This window comes from Musca autumnalis, unplaced genomic scaffold, assembly GCF_047663935.1.
Source record: "Musca autumnalis isolate F117 unplaced genomic scaffold, ASM4766393v1 scaffold_5, whole genome shotgun sequence".
Classification (NCBI taxonomy): Eukaryota; Metazoa; Arthropoda; class Insecta; order Diptera; family Muscidae; genus Musca; species Musca autumnalis.
The window spans coordinates 111,943,963-111,971,135 of record NW_027412088.1 but is presented as its reverse complement, the minus strand read 5'-3'; the positions used below and the strand labels follow the sequence as shown (position 1 = coordinate 111,971,135).

The 27,173-nt window shown below is 34.2% G+C and overlaps 1 protein-coding gene across 3 annotated transcripts; it reads left to right on the top strand.

Annotated features, from left to right (window-relative positions):
• Positions 1-1,952: 1,952 nt before the first annotated feature.
• On the top strand, positions 1,953-25,416 carry Tsp42Ei (Tetraspanin 42Ei). Of its 3 annotated transcripts, none has more exons than XM_073990565.1 (6): positions 1,953-2,149; positions 3,448-3,643; positions 24,438-24,647; positions 24,718-24,882; positions 24,944-25,141; positions 25,202-25,416. In XM_073990565.1, exons 2-6 carry the CDS (start codon positions 3,584-3,586, stop codon positions 25,280-25,282), a joined length of 714 nt encoding a protein of 237 aa, XP_073846666.1. In that variant the 5' UTR covers positions 1,953-2,149; positions 3,448-3,583; the 3' UTR covers positions 25,283-25,416. The 3 variants fall into 3 exon arrangements, with proteins under 3 accessions (XP_073846666.1, XP_073846664.1, XP_073846665.1); XM_073990563.1 differs by lacking the exon at positions 1,953-2,149 and adding an exon at positions 3,104-3,235; XM_073990564.1 differs by lacking the exon at positions 1,953-2,149 and adding an exon at positions 3,174-3,282.
• The last annotated feature ends 1,757 nt before the right edge of the window (positions 25,417-27,173 follow it).

Below are 27,173 nucleotides of genomic sequence, written 5' to 3'. Positions count from 1 at the left end.
TATGATGTAGACCCATAGAACGGTACAGCCGATTGTCGGTATTATCACCGTTTAACCGCATTATCCTAGATGGATGGGCAAAATTCGGTATATCGTCCTCGTTGGGGATATGCAACAGTCCTGCGGAGAATTGTTGGTATAGGTCTGCCTTTTGATATAGCATCCATAGAACGGTATCTTCCTATTTTGTCTATTTTGAAGATTTTAGCCACATTATCTAACCAAACTTTTTAATATTCGTTAGGGGTACAAACCGATATAGCCCATTTTCAAACTTGGCCTGCCTATGGAAAAAATATATTCGGGTGCAAAAACATAGCGCTCTACCTCAATTTTTGTGGACGCTAGAGTGATTACAACTGAAGGCCGTGGGTAGATCGACTCACAATTTTATCCTGATCAAGAATATATATTCTTTATAGGTTGGAAAGTGATTATTTCAATTCGTTATAATCTTTCTGTTTGTACAAACAAAAAAGGTTACGGTAAGAAATTATATTCATCCTTGCAAAATGTATATGAGGATTTCTCAGTGAAATCGGACAGTTTTTCAAAATAAGGTTTTTGATTTTCTTTATTTTTTGCTGTGGGGATGTTTCTCATCAGCAAAAACATTTCAGTATATTTTCAGATTTTTTTGACTAACGGTTCCAGAGATTTCGCGTCGAATTCAGTAAAACTATATGCAAAGAAATACTCATAACTTCCTTAATATTGGTCTAATTTAAAAAAATTTTATGTTTTGTTGTTTTATCTTGTTAAATAAAGAAGAGGTTTAAGGTAAATTCCTGGGTGCCACCGTGGTGCAATAGTATGCACGCCCGCCTTGCACGCTGAAGGTCGTGGGTTCGATTCCCCGGGCAGGCAACATTAAACATTTTTCAGCGGTGGCAAATACCCCTCAGTAATGTTGGCGACATTTTCTGAGTATTTCAGCCATGTAAAACTTCTCTACAAAAAGACACGCCGTTCGGACTCGGCGATAAACAGTAGGTCCCATATCATTGAGCTAATATGAATCGGGGTGCATTCATTGATATGAGAGAAGTCTCTCTTTTCCCTTCAGGGATATTTGTGAAACAATTATAAGGTAAATTCCTAAATAAAAAACAAAACAAATGTTAAAAATGTATTTTTTTTTTGTTAAAATAAAAAATGTTTCGCCCTGGATGAAGGAAAAATTGTATCGACAAATTATAAAAAATAAGAAAAAAATAGTAATCATTCAAATCCCACTACCGAATAGGGCTTAAAATATTTGTAATAGATTGTAGTTTAGTACAAAAAAAAATCAAGAAAATCGAGGAATACAATCATTCTTAAAAACTGATATTAAATATGAAACCGCGAAAATTGCATCCAAGCTCACTGTGTGTATTTTTATCTATCTTACCAATATTAAAGAAGTTATAAGTATTTCTTTGCATATAGTTTAATTCGACTTTTTCAAGGCGCGAAATATCTGAAATCGTTAGTCAAAAACAAATCTGAAAATATACTGAATTGTTTTGCTGATGAGCCGCATCACTACATCAAAAAATAAAGGAAATCAATATCCTCATTTTGAAAAAGTGTCCGATTTCACTCAGAAATCCCCATATTCATCTTAAACTAAGCAATATCAAAAGAATTTGTCATTCATTCAAAATTTCGTTTCCATTTTCCGTGGTGTTCAGGTGTAATTGAAATGATTTTATCAACGATTTTATTAAAATATTCTTACAGTGTGTCGAATATTGTTTATGAATGAAGCGCGTGGGTTTGGGACAGATAGCCAGCCATACATCACAAAATTGTTTAACTTGCTGCTGTAAAATATGGCCAAAACAACTATTAAAAACAACAACACTTTACAGCCGCCCTGTTCAGAATAAAAAACAAAAGCTTCACCACCGAAAGCCCACTTGCCGAAAAAAAAAACAACTACATCAAAATATCAATAACTTTTCTACAGAATTGTTGTGGGAGGCAGCGAGAATAGATCCAAGATCACTGTCAGCATCTTTACGATACTCGACTGCAAGTGAAATGATTATTCAGCGACGGACACAAATAAACAACGCCACCAAAAGTTCTCCAAAGTAGAAACCACACCGAAACAGAGAAAGCATCAGCAGCGGTGACCGCAGTTGCTGCAAATGATAAACTAGTGAATATAGAATTTAATAAAAATATAAACAAAAACTCTTTTGGTATTTTGAAACATGTAGCAAAGTAGAAGAAAGACAGATGAATCGTAACGAATTTTTATCAACCTATACAAAAATTTGAATATCCAATAGTGTAAATGTGTAAAGTTGTGGAATGTGCTGGAATTATGTTTTAGCTACATTATCACAAGGAATGTTGTGCATATTGGGGCTTATTCTACATATAGGGATTTCAGATTAGTTGTAAAATAATTGGAGGATATGCATTTTAATAAAAACTTTTTATTATTAGGGCACCCTATTGTACATATTACTTCAATTAAACTTTGGATTAAAAAGGAGATACCATTTCAATGGACTGTATACGAGTATACTATAGACGTTGACTATGTAGCCCTTAAGTAAAACAAGGGCTGTACTGAAAAATAAAACATACTAAACGAACAAGACGCTGTAGTCAAATATTCCATTGGAATTTTTTTAATATTTATAATATGTGGGTGCCCTAGTGGTGCAGTGGTAAGTACAACCGCATTGCACAACACTGAATGCCAGGGTTCGATTCCCTAGTCAATCAACATCCCATTTTCAACGGTGGCAAAAATACGCCTCAGCGAAATGCAGGGGATATTTCCTGAATATTTACCATAGCAATGGATCGATGTGCTCTCATTGTTATAGGAGAAGTCTCCCTTGTCCCACTTGGGATGTACGTGGTAACATATGTATGTATGTACTAACAAACACTGGTATTGCCCGATCTTTTTCGTTCAAATATGGTGACTTAAAAATGGTTTCTCTGAAGTATTTTAATTTAGATGTCACGTAAATCTCGTTGACGTTTTCTGAGTCATTAGTCACTTCAATTACGTGGGCATAATAATAGAATTTCGCTTAGCAGTAAACAAAAATTTTCTAGTATATTTTTAAGATTGATGCACATCGAACGACAGACCAAATGAACGGTCAAACAAATGTAGGTGATCTGAAACAACAGAAGATTAAAAGAGATATTCTGATTTTAGTTTAATATCGAGTGCGAAACGGAACAGTTTGTTATTGTGACATACGAATATCCAATTCCGGTAATGAGATTCTCTATACATATTTAGATAATTGTCTATGATATACGGTGATTATTCATTACATTTACCTTTGTACAATTTGAATGTAGAGCGAAAAAAGTGAAAAGACAATTCCCACTTTCGATCGCATTTAAAAAATTTAAAAGTGAAAAATAATGCATAAATTACGTCATATTCTATTTATATATTTTTTGTTTATGTTTCATTTTCAGTGCCACCGAGTCAGTGTGTGAGCGAGTGATAAACAATTAGTGATTATTTTTAAATTATGCCAAATTAAAAACAACAAATAGTTAAATAAGTGAAAACAAGTAAAGGAAGCAGAGATACAATAAACATTGCATCGACATGGGATTCGAAACATCAACATTGAAACATATCCTGCTGCTGCTGAATTTTATTTTTGCCGTAAGTTTCGTGAATCACCCATCTGTCATCATCTATTAATTGCATTAATCATTGAATGGAGGTAATTATATTGGGTGCATTGGTAATAAGTGTTATTTTGTTTTTCTTTGAAAGATGATTTGTTTTATAGTGGAGTAATCACAACCATTAGAAGATAAATAGTAGTTTTTAGTCGGCGATGGAGGGGGTTGGATTGAGGAAAGTTGCTTTAGGGAGTGAAAGCACTTGGTGAGTATATTAAGAACCGTGAAGGACAGATCTGCCGTGAGTCGAACTTTTGAGTTATGACGTGATGAATTTTTGCTGGATACCATATAAGGCATCAGTGATTAGCCTTATATCTTTGTTCAAATCAAACAAGATTTTTTGTAGAGCATTTTGACCTTAGAACTGGCTTCCTGCAATGTCCTTTTCGTCTTTTATTTATGGAACCGCAATAAAAGTTATAAAGTGACTGACTGATTCATCGAAGCCCATGCGAAACGACTGACACTAGAAATTTGGATACGATTTTTTTTGGATAAGGCTGGGTGTTTCGATATTCGTACTCGAAGGGTACGTAAAGAACTTACTTAAATGGATTTTATTCTAAACATAACCTTTTTTCAATAAGCCGAACTATGAATAGATTTCCAAACACACCGATCTTCTACTTTACTTCTCTAATTTTGGACTTAGACAATTTGGTCTTTCCATCGGAGTTTTGGCCTTGCCTTAGGGCGTATTCCGTCAAGTGGTTAGTATTCTTATGCCTTTCTGGTGGGGCATCTTTATTGATCCAATTGATAAGGCCAAGCCAACGCATTCGTTATAGCTCGAAAAGTTTTAAAATATGGACATTGGTTGTTGTTTTAACAGTGCTGCGATAGATGGGAGATGTTCTCCTAGGACCGCATTCACAAGTTAGTTCTTTACGGCATCTTACCACAGGTGAACAGAGTGGTGGTAGATTTAGTGTCGGATATTTGCAAATTCCTCGCGTGGAAAAATGTGGCAAGATCAGTCAAATAGGAGTTCAGCCTTTCACAAATGACATCTGGGAAGGTACCTGGCGCCCAGATCGTACGATCATCCGCTACGTTACGATCTAAATGCCGTCTGGAGGGGCGGAATACAGGAGATGTAGAGGTTAAATAGTTACGGAGATATCACCCTATCTTGGGTAACTCCCGGTTTCACTCCACGTGGCTTGAACTTCTTATTCTTGAATTCCATGTACAACTGGCGTACACATATATAACGTTTCAAATTTGTCCGGAGGGTTGTCTGCTCGATGTTCTCAAACAGTGTGGACAGTAGGGTTATGACTTTTTGACATTTTTCCTCAAAAATGATTTCCTGTAGCAGGGATGAATGAACTTTTGCCTATTAATCACTATGCTATCGTTTATTTCATTGAAATATAAAAAAAGTTCACGCACAAATCGATTTTAAAAAAATAATTTTTTGAAAAAATATATGAAATGAAAAAAATTTTTTTTCAAAAAATTATTTTTTGTTGCACGAATGAATAAATATAAGCCTTCTAATAACTATAATAACGTTTATTTCATTCAAATATTAAAAAAGCCGCGAAAAAAGTCACTTTGGAAAAATTTTAAATTGTTTGTTTTTTGTTAAAACATTATATTTTTGAATAAAATCGTTTACGACATTTTTACGATTCTCAGAATTAAAGAAAAATAGTGAGAAATAAATTTTATGTAATTTTAATTATCTCATGTGGCTCTAAAACTTATTTTCAATTATATATCTGTTTTCAGTGACTTCAAAAAATTGTCCATAATTTTGATAAATTCAAATTGTAAAATCATTTTGTGCGTGAGGTTTTTTCACCGAATCACCTTATAATTAAGATTTTATGTAATCTTATGGCAAAACTCATCACGCTATGATACAGGGATATGAGGTTGTAAAAAAGTCATAACCCTAGTGGACAGTATCAAAGGCTAATATGTGTGGATATGGCGTGCAGCGCTTTTGTCGTATTATTTTGCTTACGGGACCCAAGCTGATGATCGGCAAGTGGATAGCTTTTTCTAACGCTGAGGTGACTAAAGCCTTAAGGGTATGTTCTACGGGCGACAAAAGGAAATCGGTCTCTACGATTCACCTTTATTAACATCCTTGTCTGGCTTCAGTAGCGGGACAACCCTGCCTATTTCCAGACTTCGGGGTAGCTAGCGACAGGTTGAGAACATAAGTGAAATACTCGACTCCCGACACATCAAGCTATTTCAGCATTACCACGGAGATACCATCAGGGCCCATAGCATTGGTCAATTTAGCCTTTCTGATGACATTCACAACATCTTACATTGTAAATTGTGATGGTTCATCATCGACAGGAAGAGATCTAATGCGACGTAGGATACTTCCCTTCGCTCTGCCACTCCCGCGGTGCTAGACAAATTGTCGTTAAGAAGACCTTGCGCACCTCTTCGGATCAGTTAGCGTAACGTCGCCAAGTGTAACTGAGGTCCAATCTTCCTTTTTTCAGGGCTCGAGAGTGACTTAACCGTTGCACATAATTTATTTATTGCGGCTCCAATGTTGCGACTCTTCAGATGATTTAACCACTTGTTCCGCGTATGCTCACCGACTAACATGTTAACTTTGAGTGTCTGGATTGTGATAATTGTCTCATCTACCGAAGTGAATTAGGAGGCCAGGCCAGTGTAATCTTGATATTATCACCTTACAGGAAGTGAGAGACTTAAATCTCACTTCCTTTAAGGTGATAATATCAAGATTACACTCACATCCGCTAGTTCGCAAACTGCACCATCTCTGTAAAGAATCTGGACCTTTCAAAGGGCTGATTCGAAGATCATGGTCCTTAGAATTTTTGCTGGGGTTGTCCGCTTTAGATGGGTTTGCTTTTATTTTTTGTTTTTGTTTTGTTTTTTTTTTTTTCATAGTAGGTTGCATTTAAATAGGTGTGGAATACTAATCCGAGATCCACGTTTTTATCGTTCTTATGGGTGGACGCGCGATACATTTTAGCTCATTACCTTTACAAATATTCAAGACAGTTTTCCTGATGACACCACGGATAAATCAGTGTCCGCTTCAGATGAAAGAGGGACCAAGACAAATTCTGGGCTTTGCAATTTTAAAGCCGCTGAGTATTAATAGGTACTAAAAATGAACCCTTTGTAAGGGGAACACGGACAAAACGGTTTAAAATTTTACGAAAAGTACTAAAGTGTACTAAATGTGGTATCATTTGCTATTATGTAATGGATGGAGTAAAAATATAAAATAAGAAAGTAATTTTGGAAATGTGCACTTATGTATGTGTACCAAAAACAGTGGGAAAAGGGATATAGCTGTAATTCTTACTTTTAGTATTCCGTCACTGTTGGTATGTAGGGCGGATATAATGAGAGTTTTGGTATATGGTATTAAATTTGGTACTAAGTGTATTGATAGAGCTCGAATTCTAAACTACTATTTTACTGAAATATTTATTTTTTATTTGTGTTTAAAAATATAGTTTAAGAGTAAGAGAAAATATCAGCTGATCTTACTACGTCACCTGGTTATTGCATCATGACAAGAATCCAGTACCTGTTTTTTTTAAGTTTTAACGTGGAATGTGTATCATTTGTTTATGGAGAATATGGAAATGTTTTGTTTTAACATGAATTTGGATTCCATATATAGTAGTTTCCATATTAGGGTAAGAAGAAACATAGCAACATTCCAAGTGTGTTATTTAAATTTTTTTTTTAAAGATGAATGGAATGTTTTTTAGGCTCTATGCACACGATGCACTTGAACCAACTTTAAGACCTTGCGCACCTCTTCGGATCAGTTAGCGTAACGTCGCCAAGTGTAACTGAGGTCCAATCTTCCTTTTTTCAGGGTTCGAGAGTGACTTAACCGTTGCACATACTTTATTTATTGCGGCTCCAATGTTGCGACTCTTCAGATGATTTAACTACTTGTTCCGCGTATGCTCAACGACTAACATGTTAACTTTGAGTGTCTGGATTGTGATAATTGTCTCATCTACCGAAGTGAATTAGGAGGCCAGGCCAGTGTAATCTTGATATTATCACCTTACAGGAAGTGAGAGACTTAAACCTCACTTCCTGTAAGGTGATAATATCAAGATTACACTCACATCCGCCAGTGCGCAAACTGCACCATCTCTGTAAAGAATCTGGACCTTTCAAAGGGCCGATTCGAAGATCATGGTCTTTAGAATTTTTGCTGGGGTTGTCCGCTTTAGATGGGTTTGCTTTTATTTTTTGTTTGTTTTTTTTTCATAGTAGGTTGCTTTTAAATAGGTGTGGAATACTAATCCGAGATCCAAGTTTTTATCGTTCTTATGGGTGGACGCGCGATACATTTTAGCTCATTACCTTTACAAATATTCAAGACAGTTTTCCTGATGACACCACGGAGAAGTCAGTGTCCACTTCAGATGAAAGAGGGACCAAGACAAATTCTGGGCTTTGCAATTTTAAAGCCCCTGAGTATTAATAGGTACTAAAAATGAACCCTTTGTAAGGGGAACACGGACAAAACGGTTTAAATTTTTACGAAAAGTACTAAAATGGACTAAATGTGGTATCATTTGCTATTATGTAATGTTAGAATAATAGAATTCAATTCAATGATTCTTTATTTTTTTCAAATATCGTTACAATATATTGCAATTATAGATATTATGTTAGAATAAAGAATATTTACAGCATGGTTTTATAAACCGTCTGCTGGGTAGATGAGTGGTTATATGATAATGTTTATCAAGATGTACGCTAATAGTTAAATTCATCGATTAAGATTTTTCTAAATTTTAGTGCTTCCTTCAAAAATTTATATAACTGAATCCAGCAAAATTCTTCACAACCATTTAGTATACTAATAACTTTTGAGTGCGACAATAGGGGTTGTTGTAAATGTCTGATACGCATATTTTTTAAAACTGGACAACGTCCTATGAAGTGCTCTACTGTTTCTATTTCTCCAGTATTGCATAACGAACACCTGTGTTCCTCCTCTGACCTCCAAGTATTAAAATTCAGCCTTAATAATCCACGTCTGGCCTTCATTATTAATGAAATTTGCTCTTGCTCGACAATGTGTCCGTCCGTGTTGTCGATCATCCTCATACATTTTACATTTTGAATAACTGACTGACCGCTTAAAGAGGGCATAAGTAGGATGTTAATAAGGCGTACAGAAATAAGGCCGCATGAAATAACACCCCAAATTGAAAGTTGAAATTGCCCCCAAACAGATATATGGAAAACAACAACAAAACTTTTGGGGCCTATTTCATTCAGCTGTTGGGGCCAATTTGTCTTCACAACAAGTAAATCGAAAATTTGAAAATCAAATTGGGGTCTAAACTATATTGGGGTCCAATTGCTTTTTTCATTGAGGCCTTTTTGCACATGTTTAGGGCCCAAATGCAATCCAGTGTTTAACAGAAAAAATAAATTGGGTAAATTTTCGCAAGTTATTATGAAGAAAACGAACAAAAATTAGGGTGTAATTTCATAAAATTGTTTAAAAAACTATGCACGGAAATAACTTCCAAAATTATGTCCGTGAAGCAAAGCGAACATAACTACAAAAACAAAATCGCGGACATAACTCTCAACGATTTTTTCTTAATGTGAAAGTTACTTTTTTTGCTTTTCGAAATTATTTTCTATTGATGGAAGAACTGTTGTAAATTTTAGAGAAGAAATTAGAATATTAAAGGAATTACCAAACAATACAGAAGTCTCTACAAAATCTTCCAGATTTCATAAAAGTACTTAAAAATAAAATTATATTTGAATTTGTCAGTAGCAGTTCGGAGCAGTAAATTGAAAAAAAAAATAAATCGGGAAATTTTTATGTGTTTGCATTTTTTACAAAAGTCAGTATTTTTAAAAAAAGCAAAAATATTTTGTAAATCGCGCGATTCTTTCAAAAATAATTCCGTTTGGGTGTTATTTCATGGGACCTTATTTCTGTACGCCGTTAATAATGCTCACGCGATGGATATAATTCCCATTTTATCTCGACATTTTTTCATGGGAGGTTTTCATCCATTAACAGTCCTAAACGAAAATTTTTATCTGATATAATTCGAAGATGAGACCAAAGCCATCAAAATACCTGCATACCAGAATGTACCTTAACATAGCCAATTTCGTTGGAAATTGCTTAGAACATTAAAAAGGCTCATAAAATCGAGTTTGCAAAATTGTTTTCCTTAAAGTCTTTGGTGAAATTTTGGTGAAAATGTAGTTACCATGTGTTATTTTATACAATTTTGGTTTACGTGAAAAATCGTCATTTTAGACCACAAAATCGTCAAATCGTCATTTTTCGATTTTGGGCCTAAAAATCTTCAAAATGACGATAAATCGTCAAATTCGGCAACACTGGTTCCACTACATTCTGCTTTTTCAATATGTTCGATTATATTTTTGAATTTCAGTTCTGTCAGCAATTTCTGCGCAGCTTCTAACCAATAAGTCTTGTTAGACATTACGTTGTTGTGATAAATGTTATTCTCAGACAGTTTTTGCTTAAATTCCTTAAACCAGGATATATTTTTGGTAGCCAATTTTATTCCCAGTATGTGTGGTAATCTATGACTATCGAAATCAAATAATATTTTCGATAAATATTGTAGGTGCAGGGAATACGTATATACATATGTACCCTGGTTCATATCCTGTCTCAAGTGAAATCACATAATTGGGTGTAGACTCCGGTAGGTTCAATATCTTCTTGATTAAGAAGCGATACATTTTGTCCACTTCGCTAAAGTACGCATTGCCCCAGATTTGTCCCCGTAACTATGTATTGAGCGGCATACAGCCAAAAACATTTTCCATTTTGCAGTGAGACTTATGGAAGCTTTTGAAATAAATTGTAATGGATGGAGTAAAAATATAAAATAAGAAAGTAATTTTGAAAATGTGTACTTATGTATGTGTACCAAAAATAGTGGGAAAAGGGATATAGCTGTAATTCTTAATTTTAGTATTTCCGTCACTGTTGGTATGTAGGGTGGATATAATGAGAGTTTTGGTACATTGTATTAAATTTGGTACTAAGTGTATTGATAGAGCTCGAATTCTAAACTACTATTTTCAATGCGTAAATAAAGACGCACGTTTTGGATAGAACTGAAATATATATTGTTTATTTGTGTTTAAAAATATAGTTTAAGAGTAATAGAAAACATAAGCTGATCTTACTACGTCACCTGGTTATTGCATCATGACAAGAATCCAGTTTTAACGTGAAATGTGTATCATTTGTTTATGGAGAATATCATTTCATTTTGTTTTCACTGAATTTGGATTCCATATATAGTAATTTCCATATTAGGTTAAGAAGAGACATAGCAACATTCCAAGTGTGTTATTTAAACAATTTTTTTTAAATAGTTGAATGAAATGTTTTTTTTACAATTCTCCATTGAGGCTCTATGCACACAGTGCTCTTGAACCAACTTTAAATGAAAGGAGCTTACAACTGGGAAGTTTTTGCGGATTCTGCAAATACAATCTTCATAGATGAGAAAATTAAAAAAAGAAAAACAAAAATCGCAGGAGCGCTTCTAAAATAAATCGCGGTAAAAGTTCACATTTTAGTGTTTTTTAGGGTTTTACGATTTTGCTTGGAAACCGCAAGTCCAATCGAAACGGGATTAGAGAAAATGTTGTAGCTGTGAAAATTCTCTACAAGACTATCCTTTACGATATTTTCGTAGGTTATACCATTTTTGAGATATAGAAGTTCAAATTTGGACAATTCGCTGACTGTATCGCCTCTTTATAAAACAATGTCATGTACGGTGCGCCTTAACCAACTTTAAATGAAGACCGCTTATACCTGGGAAGTTTTTCTGAAACAGCAATGCTCATAAAGGACAAATATCCAAAAAAAAAAAATGCTGGAGGGATTTTTAAACAAATCGCGGTCAAACTTCACATTTTTAGGTTTATTTTATGTTTGCGGTTTTGCTTGGAAACCGCAAGTCCTATCGAAATGGAGCTAAAGGAAATGTTGTAGCTGTGAAAATTCTCTGGAGAATTGACCGTTATGATTTGTTCCTAGATTTTACCATTTTGAGATATAGAAGCTCAGGGGCTTGATTCTTGTTCTATGAATATTTCAAATGAAAAATATTTCCTTTATATTTTTTTTTCATTTGACAGTTTTTTCCTTTATAAAAGTTTTCATTTCACATTTTCATAGAAACAGAATTGAGCCCCAGCACAGTGGATCCACCCATTGCACTATAGGTAATTTGCCGTGTTTTTGAGGCAAAAAGTCGATTTTGTAACTTCTCATAATAATAATTTTTTAGTTAGCATTGAAAAATGAACATGTCAAAATTTATTAATATGAATGACATTTCTCAAAATAGCGTCATTATCGCGGTTTAAATTGCAGTCAAAGTGAGAATTTCGAAGAAGAACTAAAAAATATATACATATTGTAGGGCATATTTCAATGTACTTAAAACCGCGGAAAAATAAACCAAATATAAATATATATAAAATGGAATAGATTGGCAATTTCGAGAGGAATTTATTTCATATATAATATAGCTTAAACATTTTGGGTAGCGACCAAAAAACACAAAAAGTCAGAAATAAATATTTTATTTTTCTTAAACTCACTTCATATAGACTTATACTAAATTGGCCGTGTTTGGCCGTGATTTTGCCACCTAGAACACATTACTGAAAGTCTTCTGCATTGGTATTACTAAATTTCAAAACCCGATTTTGCCCGTTTTTGATATTTATGAGATTTTATTAGGTTACTTCTCAATAAAAAGTCTTAAAATTGTGGAAGTTTGGTTTGAAGAAACAAAGAATAAATGTGAAAAATATTGTTGTTTACAATTTCATTGCAAGTAAAATAAGTTATGGCGACAAATTGTTCGGTATATCCGTGGTTTTCTATAAACGGTGCGGCAGTAGTAAGCTTTATTTTATCTCTCTATTACATATTAATCATTAATACGGTTTAAAGGAATACTAAACTCGTCTTTAATAACGTATATTCAAAAAATATACAAAACTGTAGTAACAATTCGTTGGAAAATCTACTCGCGGGGACAAAATTTGTGTTACTTACTACCGTGATCGTTTTCATCAGTTTGTTGTGTATAAGAAAACTAATGAAAATGGCATTGGAAAAAATAGTTTCGTTCGTTATATACGTAGTTGCTTATAACCGTTGTTCCTTATATCCGAATTTATCTCTAAAAATCTTTGTTTTATCTCACTGTTACACATAAATAATTTAAAAAGTTAAAAAATCCTTTAATTTCTTAATTTCTGTTATTAATTTTTGTCTCCCTATAGTGCATTGGCCAAAAATAAAAAAATGAATGTCCAAATTTTGGTACAACATCTGGCAACTCTGATAGCTATGATATGGACTTTTTTAAAAAAAAATATTAGTTTTTGTTTCATTCGAACGCGATCTTCTTAAGAATAGCTTCAAAAGACGGAACATTTGACTAATATTTTTTGTTGTGAGTACAACCTATATTTTAAGTGCAAGTAAATATATTCAAAATATCGCGAAACTAATACGTATAGCAAAATATTATAGTGGATTTTGAAGGAGGAGGTAATAGCTTAATTTTCATTAAAAATATTGTTTTAGCATGTTGTGGAACTCTAGTTAGCTACATATTTTCTTAGTGTATTTTGTAATGCCAATTCGATCATATACTTAAATTTGACCCAAGGTTTCAGTCATGATGCCCACCAGTGCCCCCCTCGGGAATAATTTTCCAAATTAGGTCATGGGTTTAAGATTATTCAGTATTCAAATCAGCTGCCATCTAGTGCCAGACTATAAATGGTGGGTCGCTGACTAAGCTGTCCTATAATAGGGTTTCTATGGACATATTAGCGTATAACTGTTATCTGACCGCGTAGAATAGCATTATTGGCATCAGTGGCAAGATGAAGAAATCTTTTTCCAAATTAGTCTTACGTTGGCGGTACGTGCCTTCCAGGAAGAACGCTATAATATCTATATTAAAAATTTTGCCAATTTTCAGACAAAAATGTTGATTTTTTTTAATAAGCTAAATTGGTTGGATTTTATGTTGTTTTGAAGATTGTTTTGTTTCCCTAAGCCTATTTTTGCATAATAAGATAATCGGGACCTTTGTTCATGCCATTTTGTATTAACCGCCTAAAACAAATTTTAACGTTTACTCCTCCAGAGGGGAAAAGGGGGAGAATATCACGCTCGTTGTTTCTTAAAACACTCTTCGCAGCAGCACGAAGCTGTAACCGGCGTATTGGCTTGATTTTTACACTCTAAATATTTTTGGCCACTTTCTCCATACAAGTGGATCCACTGTGCCCAGGTCACATTTTTAGGTTGTTTGTTATTTATTTATTTTATTTACATTAACTAGTAGTAAATACAAAGTTAATAAGAAGGTAGCATTGGCTACTAAGGCCATCAGCTATGGTTTTTGTTAGGCTTTCACGATTTGCTTGAAAACGGCAAGTCTTATCGAAATAGGACTAGAGAAAATCTTATAGCTGTGAAAATTCTCAAAAAGATTGGCTTTCGTAATTTTTTCTAGGTTGTACCATTTTTGAGATATATAAGTTTTATTTGGGAAATTGCAATCATGACATTGTTTTATAAGGAGACGATACAGTCAGTGAATTTTCCCAATTTGAACTTCTATATCTCAAAAATGGTAAAACCTACGAAAATGTCATAAAGGACAATCTTGTAGAGAATTTTCACTGCTACAACATTTCTATTTTTATACGGCTTGCGGTTTCCCAGTAAAATCGTGAAAACCTAGAAAAACCTCTTAAAATGTGAACTTTGATCCCAATTTAAAAATAATTTAAAAAGCGCCCTGGCGATTTTTTTTGTTTTTTTATTTTTCTCATCTACGAAATTTGTGGTTTCAGAATCCACAAAAAATCCCAAGTGTAAACTTTCATTTCATGTTGGTTCAAGAGCACCGTGAGCAGTTTGAACGAGTGGCAAGTGGACCTGTCGACCCCCTAATTTTGAGCTGTGCTTGTCTTTTTGGAATAGCGGTTAAAGGTTCTTAATTCGCCAAATAGAAGGAGAGATATTTGTTATTAAAATAAAAGTTTCAACATATTAAAATTGGGATAGCTTCTCGTCGTTTGTAATAACTCCGATATTTGACCAATACATTCGACATTAATGTAAAGCTCAGAAGGTCTACTTCCATTGCAATACGTCCAACAGAAGCAGAGATATCCACCATGGGAAAAAATCCAGAAATTATAAATTGGAATAACTGAGCATCTTTTTCTATATCTCAAGTGTTTTATCACTTTTGTTTAGAAGGTCTTGTTTAAAATTAGTCACTTGTGTGGGAATGCTCCCAACCAAATCTGGGATGATCGTCATTAAAATTAAAATGTAGAAATGTTATAGATTAGAGACTACAGCGACATTTCTTTTATTTGTCCGCCTACCTTTGCATCGATGTTAAGGCGAGATTTTCTACTTCCATTTAATATCCCTAATAGAAGTAAAGATATTATATTTGTAATATTTAATTAAATTTAAAATAATTATCATAGATTTCGTAGATTCCTTAAACAATAAAAAAACTGTTGGGTTTTGTTAAATCCAGTTCTAAAAATATATTATACGAATTATTTAATATATTTACATGTGAAAATCCCGAGTTTGTTTGTGCCTTATCTCGAACCTCTTAGACTCGTGCATTCGTACATTCAATTTCGATGGATGTAATTTTTAGAGTAGTTTTCAACAAAATTCGCATTAAAATTTATATATGAGAGAACTTGACTTTAGTTCGAGCAGTTTCGACCATGGGGAACCTCTGGAGAATGAATTAATGTAGTCATCGAGTACTGATGTTGGACTATTGTAAACGTTAGAATTAAGTCTAAAATCGGTATGCTCGGCTAAAATGGGTACCTCAACAAACGGAAAAGCGAATATTTAAAGAAGAGTGCGTATTTCATTTTATCTTACGAAAAACTAATGGTCGTCCTAAGCAATGGACAATAGCCTAGATTGTGCTGCCTTCAGTCAAAGATAGAAATGTAACTCTAATAACAGTAACAAACCACGTAGGAGTTGTGTGTTATGATATAATTCACAATTCAAGTGTGAACGCAGATAAATTCAAATAAATTTTAAAGGAAAACGAATCCAAGAAATCGATGTTTATTACAACGTTTATTCACAAACACATACCTATGTTAGTATATGTATTTGTAACAACTATTTCACTTAATGTTAAGATTTTAATGTAAAATAATCGAAAATCCACATTAGTTTAATTTCCCTTTTAATAAAAAAGGTTTAATTTGATATGGAAAACGCTTCATTTCAAATGGAAAAGGTTTCATTATTCTGGAAATCAGTAGATTTAAAACGCCAATTTATGAATTAAAAGTTTTAATAAATGTTGACAGCACTCTTAATATAGGTTGTACTTCGCGACTATTAAATTTTGATCGTTATCTTATGGATATTTTTCGTTAATTACCGACATTATATACATTTTAATTTTACCGAATTTTGTCCTTAACTCGACTTGGTGGCAAGTTCATACTTCCTGACATAATGGCCCAGAAGCTCTATGAAAATCTTGTCGGCACGAACTATGAATATGTTGTTCAAGTGCATGTGGAGCAATGAGGACTACACCAACAAGGGCACATTTTATGCATTTATCTATCTATATAATAGATTTTAATAATTCAAAAACCGCTGAACGGATTTCCTGAAGTTTTGAGAGTATATTGCACCATCGCCTGAAAGTAACATAGGCTATAATACAGTCGTACTCCTCTGTAAAGAACTTCCCTATAACGAATTTTTCTCTATAGCGAATGAAAATTTAAAACACAACTTTTTCCCACCCATTTTCATATTTATTTTAACCTCTCTGTAGCGAACTTCCCTATAACGAATACTTCTCTATAACTAAGCTTTTTGAATGTTTAAGTGGAAATTCTCACAAAAAATTATCTCTCTATAACGAATTTTGAAAAAAAAACATTATTCATTTTAATTAACACAATAAATGTGAAACAAAACACATTCATCAACGCTGTTTTTATTGAAGTTAATACTAAAACAAGTAACCCAAGGCTATAGTCGGACGGGGCCGACCATGTGATACCCTACACCTTTACCACTGGGAATTAGCTTTTCACAAATCAAAATTTCTTATAAACTTATTGTAAGAAATAACTTTGTGGATTCTGGTACCGTGTCACACCAAGCTTAAATAATGGTATAATAATTGTTTCACAAACATCTCAGAAGGGACAAGGGAGACTTCTCTCATATCAATGAGTGAGTGTACCCCGATTCATATTCGCTCTATGATTATCTCCGGGTCCGAACGACGTGCTCTAAGACACCACTTGTAGAGAAGTTTTATATGGCTGAAATTCTCAGAAAATATCGCAAACCTTACTAAAGAATATTTTGCCACCGATGAAAATTTGATTTTTCCTGGGAATCGTTTTGCAAAAAGGTGGCAAAGCGATCCATGCTGCAATGTATGTATAAAAATCCAAATGGACAATTAAAACGTTAGGGCACCATGTAATTTGCAATAATGCAAAAACTGCGAATAGGAAAATGTGGTTGTCTACGCAAAACACATTATATTAAGCAGTATGCCCGTTATCTAGAAGACACGTGATTGCAATTTGCATCAGGGGGAAGATCAGTAGTTCTATTTCCATATGTAGTCTACTTTGCCGTCATAAGCCCCCCAGGAAATAAAATATAGATGAAAAATATTTTTTTTGTATTTTTCATACAAAAGTAAGTAAGTAAAAGTAGCTAAATAATATCAGATCATCATCCAAAATTGTAAGCATCTTCTTTTGCCTAAACTTTTCTGCCTAAACTTTATGATAACACTACAAACAAATAACTGGGTATATTAGGCTGTAACTCTGTTATCTTATCATGTACATCAACACAATTGAAATCAATAGAAATGTCAAGCGTTCCTCTTCCAAGTATAGCTTACTTGCACGGAATGTCTCTTCCAGTAAAAAAGTTATAAGCTGTATATTAAAAATTTTCACAATTTTCATACAAAAGTTTTGGTCCATTTAACCCTTCTAAATATTATCTGATCGCCATATCATGGTTCTTCTTTGACATATACTCTTACCTTATTTAAAATTTCGAGGCGATCGGACTATTATTGCGACTTACAGAGCAGCTACAAAATCGGATAAAAATTAGGTTTTTGGACCATTTCACCCGCTAAATATTTTACGACCAATTGAAATAACGATCTGTTCTGATGTGAAACCGACCTCGACGATCGGTCCATAATTGCGGCCTGGAGTTTGATTACAATTAATAATCGCCTTATTTCGCCGAGATATGAAGATTGGTCTCCGACGAATATTTTGCGGTGTTACATGAATTTTTACTAAAACAAACTTATAATACCCTTTCCACATAGTGGTGTAGGGTATAAAAAGGAGAAGCAAAACTCATTTATCAACGCTATTAGAATAAAAATTGATTCAAATTACGTTAAATTTCCAACGACTAATATGCATAGTTTCAGTTCATTGCTTTAAAATGACTGGTTTGTCATTTTCTCGGTTTCTCTATAACGTAGTATTTTGCCGGTCCCCAATTGCTACGTTATGGAGAAGTTCGACTGTAATTTTTTACTTAAAATTTTCTATTTTCTATGCGAATATCTTAGAATGGTAACAGGTACAGTCTGCAAATGTTGTCATAATAAATGCGAAGTTACTACACGCCATCTCTTAAAAACAAGCGTGGTGGGGTCAGAGGGAGCATATATTTGGATCAATATTAGCTTGAAGGCCTTTAAACTTATTAAAAGTTAGGCTAAAAATAATCAAATATGACACGAGAAAAAAAGGCAGTTAGTCAAGGGAAGGGGGAAGGGGATGGATCCAATAATAACATTTAATATTAACAGTAATAGGAAAATATAACGCGGGTAGGCAAAAGAGGAATGTATCCCCAATAGGACACCAATATTGGATTTTTATTCATTACTAGCAGACCCCCGTCTGCTGGCCCATCGTAACGAGTTTTAATGACAATTTTTTATGGACTTTATGCTTGACAATTCAAAAATAGGTATTTTCTACCTCACTTCTTCGGTCCATTGTCAAACCGAGGAGGATATTAAATTTTTCAACAGATTTTGTCTGTAACCTTTTCTTTTACGGACTTTGTCGGATTTTTTCGCCAATTGAGAATTTATTATCGTCCGTGTCCCCTTCTTTATCTTAAAGCGATCTAATTACACTGTGTGTAATTTTTTGAGTCATGTTTTATTAACCATATTCTGACTACACATTGTGATAGAAAACCAAAAGAGAGAAGAGATATTAACGCCGAACTTTTTTTCAGTCGATAAAGCAAGGCTTTCTCATTTCTAATCTTTCACCAAAGAAAACCTATAAATTATTCCGCGGACATCGAAATAACAGCGTCAAAGGTTTTAAATTGACAGATATTTGGAACGTCTCGCGATATCAATAGGTGTCGCGCAGTAATGTCATATTTCTTAACAATAAGATAGAATATGACAAAGATAACCTCAACGGATACAATCGAGTGCTTCGGATGCTGATAAGATGAAATATTTTCAAAATGTCTTATAAAAACCTTGATGTTTTGTTCAATAAAATGTTTTTCTGCGAACAAGTGAGAGGAAGATAATCTCATATTCTATCTTATTGTGAAGAAATATGACATACCTGCGCAATTCCTATTAATATTTCGAGATGTTGTAATTATCTGTCATTTTAAACCCTTGTACGCTGTTATTTTGTTGTCCGCGGAAGAGCTAGAAAAAATTGTTTCTGTGTTTGATATGGAACATTATCGACTTTAAATCCCTACAGGATTAAAAATGTAGATTCATTCTCTTCAGGATAAATAATCTAACATTAACAAAAATTTTCGTGTTCTATTCTACTGACGTGGAGTGTATTACCATATGCAATACTGTTCCTCCCTTCGAGACTTGTCGTACGTACCATTCTGTGAAGTTTTGTGGAGGAGGATATTAACCGATATGGCCTATCTTCGAACTGAAACTAACATCGAACAAAATGTTACAATGCTCAAAATTTGTGCGCACAAGCCAGAAAGACAGACGGACGGACATGGCTAAATCAACTCCAAGTTGTCTGAAACGGATTTGGTCCAAACATTACTTCGATGAGGCCTTATTTTTGTCGTAGTGTATATGGGCAATATTATTGAAAATTTAACATCGTTGAAGCCAAGGTTTACCCCTTTATAACTCGCGAATAGTGGTTGTATATTGTACAATTTAAATGCTTTTGGATAAAATGAAATGTTTTTAGACTTGGCAAAAAATATTGGGTTTCAAAGTTGATTTGCGTGGAAGCTGTGGCTATCTTTATGTTAAAAACTGGGTAAAAATGGGTTGAAGCCAACGTGTCTTTTTTTGTTTTCTCTCGATTTGTGATTAAACCACACTTTTTACGATTTTCCCGTTAAAGTAAAATTAGAAGGCAACTAAATAAGGGTCATCTCACTAGTGTATAACTTCTCAAAATTTGATCTGCGTCTACCATTAAATGATGCTGACATTTTGAAGCCAGATTTTAAGTGTTTTTTGAAATTTTCTTATAATTTCGTTCCGCAAACAGGTTTTTCAAAAAATCAAATATAGGAATGAAGAACTCACGATTCTGATTTATTTGATATATGTGTCGTGAATGTAGCCTACACAGCTTCAGAGAAATCTGTATCCAAATACGAAAATTTTGTGTGAACAAATTTCTAAAAATCATATTTTTCGGGCCTAATTTTTACAATTGGCATTCGATTTACTCGTACTTGATTGTAAATTTTTGATTTTTACGTTGCGGATCTAATAAATCAATACTCGTGAAATTCCATCTACTAAAACGCGAGATACGAGAAATTCCAAGGTAGGAAAATCACCTAATATTGTTTTTGAAAATATCGCGCATTTTATCGCGTATTCTGTCGGCAGCTTGCACTGCTATGAAAAAACTAGTGCAGGATCTTCCTTTTTGCGGAAAAAAAGATTTAAAAACTTCACTGATAAGGGAACTACATTCATTTTATCCCAAAAATAGTGTGTGATGCTACATCCACGGTTCTTGACTGATTGCCTTGAAATAGGTATATATCGATGCAGATTTTCATGGTGACACTAAAACCGGATGCGGAACGAAATTGTATGAACTTTGGAAAAATTAGCGATGTTTTATAGGTTTTTTAATGCTAAGATGCAGCCGATGCTACATCTTAGCGTCCAAATTATATTTCGAAAAATATATACAAATTATAATGTATGGTCTCGCTGTACATGAAAATCACATGCGGACAAAACGATTTTGATAATTACGCGATTTACACATATTTTAATAATGCATATAAGTTAAAGCGGTTTATTTGAACTCTGTTTCCGTTTAAGAAGTCTAATGATTTATTTCAACAACCCGATAACTATCCTCAATGGGAAACCTTCTATGTGAATGTAGATAAAGCAAAATCCACCCATTTTCTTGGGAGTTTCAAGAAAAATAAAAGAAGTACTCTTATAGAATTTTTCCAATATTTTCGACTCTAGAATGCGTGTGAAAACTATTATTCCAAACCAAAATTAGTTTTTTGTAACACAAATATGTGCTTATTTTGGCTATAATATCCTAACTATTATCCCGATGATTATAAGTTTGGTCTCATTTGATTCCCCGTGAAGTCTTTATTTAAAACTGTTACTTTTTTGTAATTTTTGATGGGTATATGGAGCTATATTTTCAAAAAATTCGGATTACATTTAAAATTTTGTCAATTTTTTGTAAATTCCGCGAATGCTGAGAAACGTTTTACAAGTATTATGCAATCTACTTAATGACGTCACTTCGTGATAACTTTTTAGTGACAATTGTGCTCAATAAAATAATTAGCGTGTTTATAATAATTTTTTCTTAAAAGCAGAAGTAAAACCGCGATAACATTTGTCCGCAACAACCAAAAATTTGCTCGCGAGCGGATTTGTACTGGGGAATTTTTTCTTAACCTATGTACCAAAAATCGTTAATGTAGCGCGAAAAGAAAAAAATCAATTTTTTGGAAATGGAATATGAAATAATTGGCAGTTTTGCCCATATACACTTATACACTCCTAAGCGTAAAGACTGATACGATTAGAATACACCATTTGATGTATGTTTTATATTTGACAACTGTCGTTCACCTATTTGATACTGATTTAAAGCTTTGATGGTCTTCTGCGATTAGCAGGCTACACGTTCTTAATTCATCAATTAGAAGTAGAGATATTTGCCATTCAAATAAGAGTTTCAAAATATGTATTACAATTGAGATAGCTTTTGCAATAACTCTGATATTAGATCATTAGCACCAATAACTTTGACATTAATTTAAAGCTCATAAGGTCCATGGGACCACGTCCAACAGAAGCGATAAATTTCAAGCTTATCCCTCCTAAAATTTGTTTCTAGTAGTATTTCATGCAGACATTAATCAGGATCACATCGGTCCACCCTTTCGGGTACCTCCTACATTTTTTAATATTTTAAAAGTACAGTTTAAGACAAGCTCTCGGATCGTTTTGAAACTTTTTGCAGAAGATTATCCTTGCGGCCACTATTGCAAGGGTACAATTTGTTTCGGGGGCAAGTCCATTCTTGCTGAGATAATAGCCCAAAAGCTCTGCATAATCCTTGCCGGCACCAACTAAAATTACTGATGAGCACAAATACTTAAGAATTGAATATCCGATTTGTACTTCGACGGATTTTTAATTACTAGGAAAACAAAATTGGGACAGTAAGTATTTTCAAAAAAGTTTATTTTTTGGGAGTTATCCTAGATAGAATTCATAAATGAAAAGACGACATTCATGATAAAGCCAACAAAGCTCATAGATGTTGGATCAAAATGGTGGTTCACTCCGAAGATGGTACACTGACTATTCAATAATGTAATTACACCTTTTCTAATATACGCAGCTGTTGTCTGATAGACAGCTCTGGACAAAATGCTATATTAAAATAGAGTATACAGAAAGTCCAACGAATGTGTTGCTTAAGTACATGTAGAGCAAAGAGGGCAAGACCGACTAAGGAACATTTTGTGAATTTATCCAATATAAGTTCAGTTAAGTTATTAAAAGGCCATCGCATACGTCGTAGTTGCCTTGTGCGAAACACTAAACAAGACAGAGTTTCTTGGATTCGTGGAACCCTACGGATGGCTCGAATTAAACCAAGAATATTCCTTCAAGGCCTACTCCGACTTAAGTATAAGTCCTTCGTGTTTTGTTCGTATATGGATTTTATTATATAGTTAGAGTGTGGGACGAAACGTAGCTAAAAACGCTCTGAAGTTGCAAGAAGTCATGTTTGGACTTGCTTTAAAAAGTATTAGTAGGCTTTGCCGGAGAGATATACCCAGGCTTTGTGAAGGGCAACTTTTATCTATGGTCATATCGAATACCGGGTAAACAGAATATAATAATCACCAACGAAACGATAGTAGCATATTAGTTGGATGTGTGTGGACTTCGTACTTTTTCAATTAAAAACAAGAAGTGAATCTTATTTGTGAGTAATTATTTCGATAGATATCGCCCAGCAAACGAATAACAACGCAAAAAACTCGTTAGCGTTATCGTGTTTTTACCTGTTTTTATTCATGTAGGCGGTCATAGCACAGTAGCACAGTGATCGCCGCCATTGGCCAAAAAATTAAAGTTTACTTTTGGTAACAAATCATTAGAAGCAAGATCCTAAAAGTTCCCATCGATCCCATGAGTGCAAAAAAGTTATTCGGGGTCAAAGGTCAAATTTTAAGGTTTTTTTTAGGTTTTCGGATTTATTTTTTTGAAAACAGTTGATCTAATCAAAAAGTGACTAAAGTAAATATTGTAGACAGAAATATTATCTCCAAGTTTAGTCTTTATATTTTTTTTCCTAGAAGGAACTATTCTTGAGATATAGCCGTTCTGAAAACACATGATTTTTTATGCAATTATAAGGAAAATATGTACATATTCAGACGAACCGGCTAAAATAACCGAAGTAACCGGGTCTGTCCCCCAAAAAATATATTTTTCCTTGAAGAGCGAAATTATAACTATCTTTTAAAAAAATCCAACAAAATCGGAGCATGTTTAGTAGAGTTATTCCATGTTAGAGCCATTTTATGCAAAAATAGCCCATTTAAACCACATGTGTAATCGAAAGCCCAACGGGAACGACCCCAACGAAAATTCTTCGATTTTTTTGAAGTTTTGTCCAAAGGTAGGATTTGTTGCGCTGATTACGGAAAAATATAATTTTCAGTGGCAGCGGTTCCGGTTCGCTGGTTATTCGACCCGAAAGACCAGGTTTAAAAACCGGGTTAGACCCGGTTCTACTGAACCGATTACAAATTGGATATCGTTTTAAAGCTTAGGGAAATACCTGACACAAAGTGTTGTTATTTTAACCGGTTCGCCTCATAATGTACTTGTGCGGCTAATTTTTAATTTGAAAAATCATAAAGAATATTATTGTAGACTATTGCTACATCTACAACTTTTAATTTAACTGATGTGCCCTCATTAGCCTAAAGGCTGAGGGTATAAAAAGAAAAAAAAAAAAACTTGGTATTACAGACATATGGACATTATTTACCCGCCATTAAACATTCAATAAAATGTTTGTGAATCGTGATTCCTTAAAAACTAATTTATTATCCTTTTTAGGTTCTTGGCATAATTCTACTTGGATTTGGAGTATTTGTATTGGTCAATGTACCGGAACATAAAACGGTTGTACATGGCGAGGAGACCACAGTGGATATTGGTGAAAATCTTGCTGGTGGATTAATTGTTGCACTGGGTGTTGTTGTCCTTCTAATTTCCATTTTTGGTTGTTTGGCGGCCATTCATGAAGCGAAGCGCAGACTTCTTATCGTATGTCAAGAACAATTGTTCGCCGTCCTAGCTATGCCATTATAATGTAAGCTTCTTTTTTTAATTGCAGTTTATTGTCATATTGTGCGCCATGGTTTTGATTCAACTGTTATTGTCGAGCATGGCATCACAGGGTACCCGTGACGGTTTGTCGGGTAGTGTTAAAAAGGGCTTTGAAGATTTGTGGGAGGAAGAGAAGAAGGAACCTGGTGCATTGGCCTATTACGAAAGATGGGTAACATGGTGGAAATGATTTACTTTAAAGATTATTTATTATTCATAATTTCTAATTTCAGCTGCATTGTTGTGGTGTGAACGGTACAAGTGATTATGTTGCAATAAAACACGATATTCCAAAAACTTGTTGTGAAGAACAACATTGTACGGCTAACGGCAGTTACTTCACCGAAGGATGTGAAGACCAATTCAACAAGTATTTGGCTGGCAAAATGTTGACTTTCAACATTGTCAATTGTTTCCTTATTATGACTGAGGTATGTATGCTAGGAATAAAGAATAATATTAATGATATTTTCAATATGAATTATTTTCAGATCGCAGCTGCAGTATTCGGTTGGTTGCTTTTCAGCAACTTGAAAAACGAAAGTCGACGCTCGAATCTTACATGGATATAAAACGATATTTTAGAATTGTTATAAATTTTGTATTATTTTAACACACACATACATACTTGTTGTTAATGATATGTAATATAAGAAAATATAATAAAGTTTACTTGACTTTGTAACTTTTTGATGGAGATACAAAACATGTTTAATGATGAAATAATTTGGCATGGAAATCTTTCTACTACCAATTCGTCTAAAATTCCTGCCTAATTTTATATTTTTTCCAGATTAATTTAATATTTTCTTCTCCTGTTAGTTGTTCCTTCATAGTTTATTGTACGTATTGTTATACCCTACACCACATTGTGGTAATGGGTATTATGTCTTTGTACATTTGTATGTAACATCCCAGCAAAATATACACACAGAGAAGAGATATTGCAGGAGCAATCATATTCTAAGAGTAAAATGGTGTATTTTAAAAATGTGAAATGAATGCATTTCGATAAAATGTACTGTTTTAGAACGATTCTCCTACGGATTTTAAAAAAAAAAAAATTCTTTGCGCGGAAACTTTGGCCGTTTTTAGGTTAAACAAGTAACTTCTTCATTAAGGACTCAAAATATTAAACTACGTTAAACTAAGTTTTAAAGAAATTTTTGAAAAAGTTTTAAAGTTATCTTGTACAATAGCCATTTTAGTATGTGTAGGCAGGGGTTTGGGCCATTATCTCAGGAAGTACTGACTTACTACGGAAAAAAATTGTACCGTTGAACCTACATACTGAAAAAAACACCAAAACAATGCGAGAGGAGCTTCTAAAGTTTACTTTTTCCGAATTTTGTGCGAGGTGGACCGATATAGTCCATATTGCAACCTGATACATAACTGGATGAAATAATACTATGTGCAAAGTCTACACCAATCAGAAACTCCCTGCGAGAATTATCTTGAGGATTTGCCATTTGGGTTGGTGCCGTCATAGTTTCTTGAAGTTTTTGGGCCAATATCTCAGGAAGTATGGACTTTCGCAAGAAAAAATTGTACCGTTGTAAAGGAAGCCGCGAGGGCAACCTCCTAAGAAAAATTTCAAAACGATCCGAGAGGAGCTCTTAAACTTCACTTTATCCAAATTTTGTGTTGGAGGTACCCGAAGGAATAGACCGATGTAGTCAATGTTCGAACCCGATCTATACCTGGAAGAAATAATATGATGTGCAAAGTTTGGACCAAATCGATTGCTCCCTTCGAGAGTTATCGTTCCCATCACTTTACAGACAATTTTTGAACTTTTGTGGGGGAGATACCCGAAGGAGTGGTCCGATATGGTCCATCTTCGAACTTAAACTCAGTTTGGACAAAATATTACGACATCCAAAATTTGGTTCGAATCGGTTGACCCGTTCGAGAGTTATCGTGCGCACCAGCCAGACAGACAGACGGACATGCGGACAGACAGACAGAGGGACATACAGACGGACGGACATGGCTAAATCGACTCCAAATTGTCTGAAACGAATTTCGCCCAAACCGTTATTTCTATGAGGCACATTTTTGGTCGTAACAAAGTGTATATACCCTTTCTAGCCTAAAGGCTGAGGGTATAAAAATAGCCATACATCAGCACGGGTAGTATCAGTGTTTTGTAGAGCGTTATTTTTGTTTGACGAGATGTGGCTTTGTTTTTAAACTGCTTACTTAAACCAAAGTAGCATCTGTTGGCCAATACAATTCTTCTTTTTATTTCACAACTGATGGCATTTGTTGTGTTTACGGAGGTGCCGAGGTAGACGAAGTCTTTTACTACCTCAATATTATAGGAACCAACTTCCATAGTCGATCCGAGCTCAATGGACGCATTGCGCGTCGACACCATCAACTTGGTCTTCTCACCGTTTACCGCCAGACCCACTTTAGCAGATTCTCCTTCGACCTTCATAAAGGTATCAGTTACAT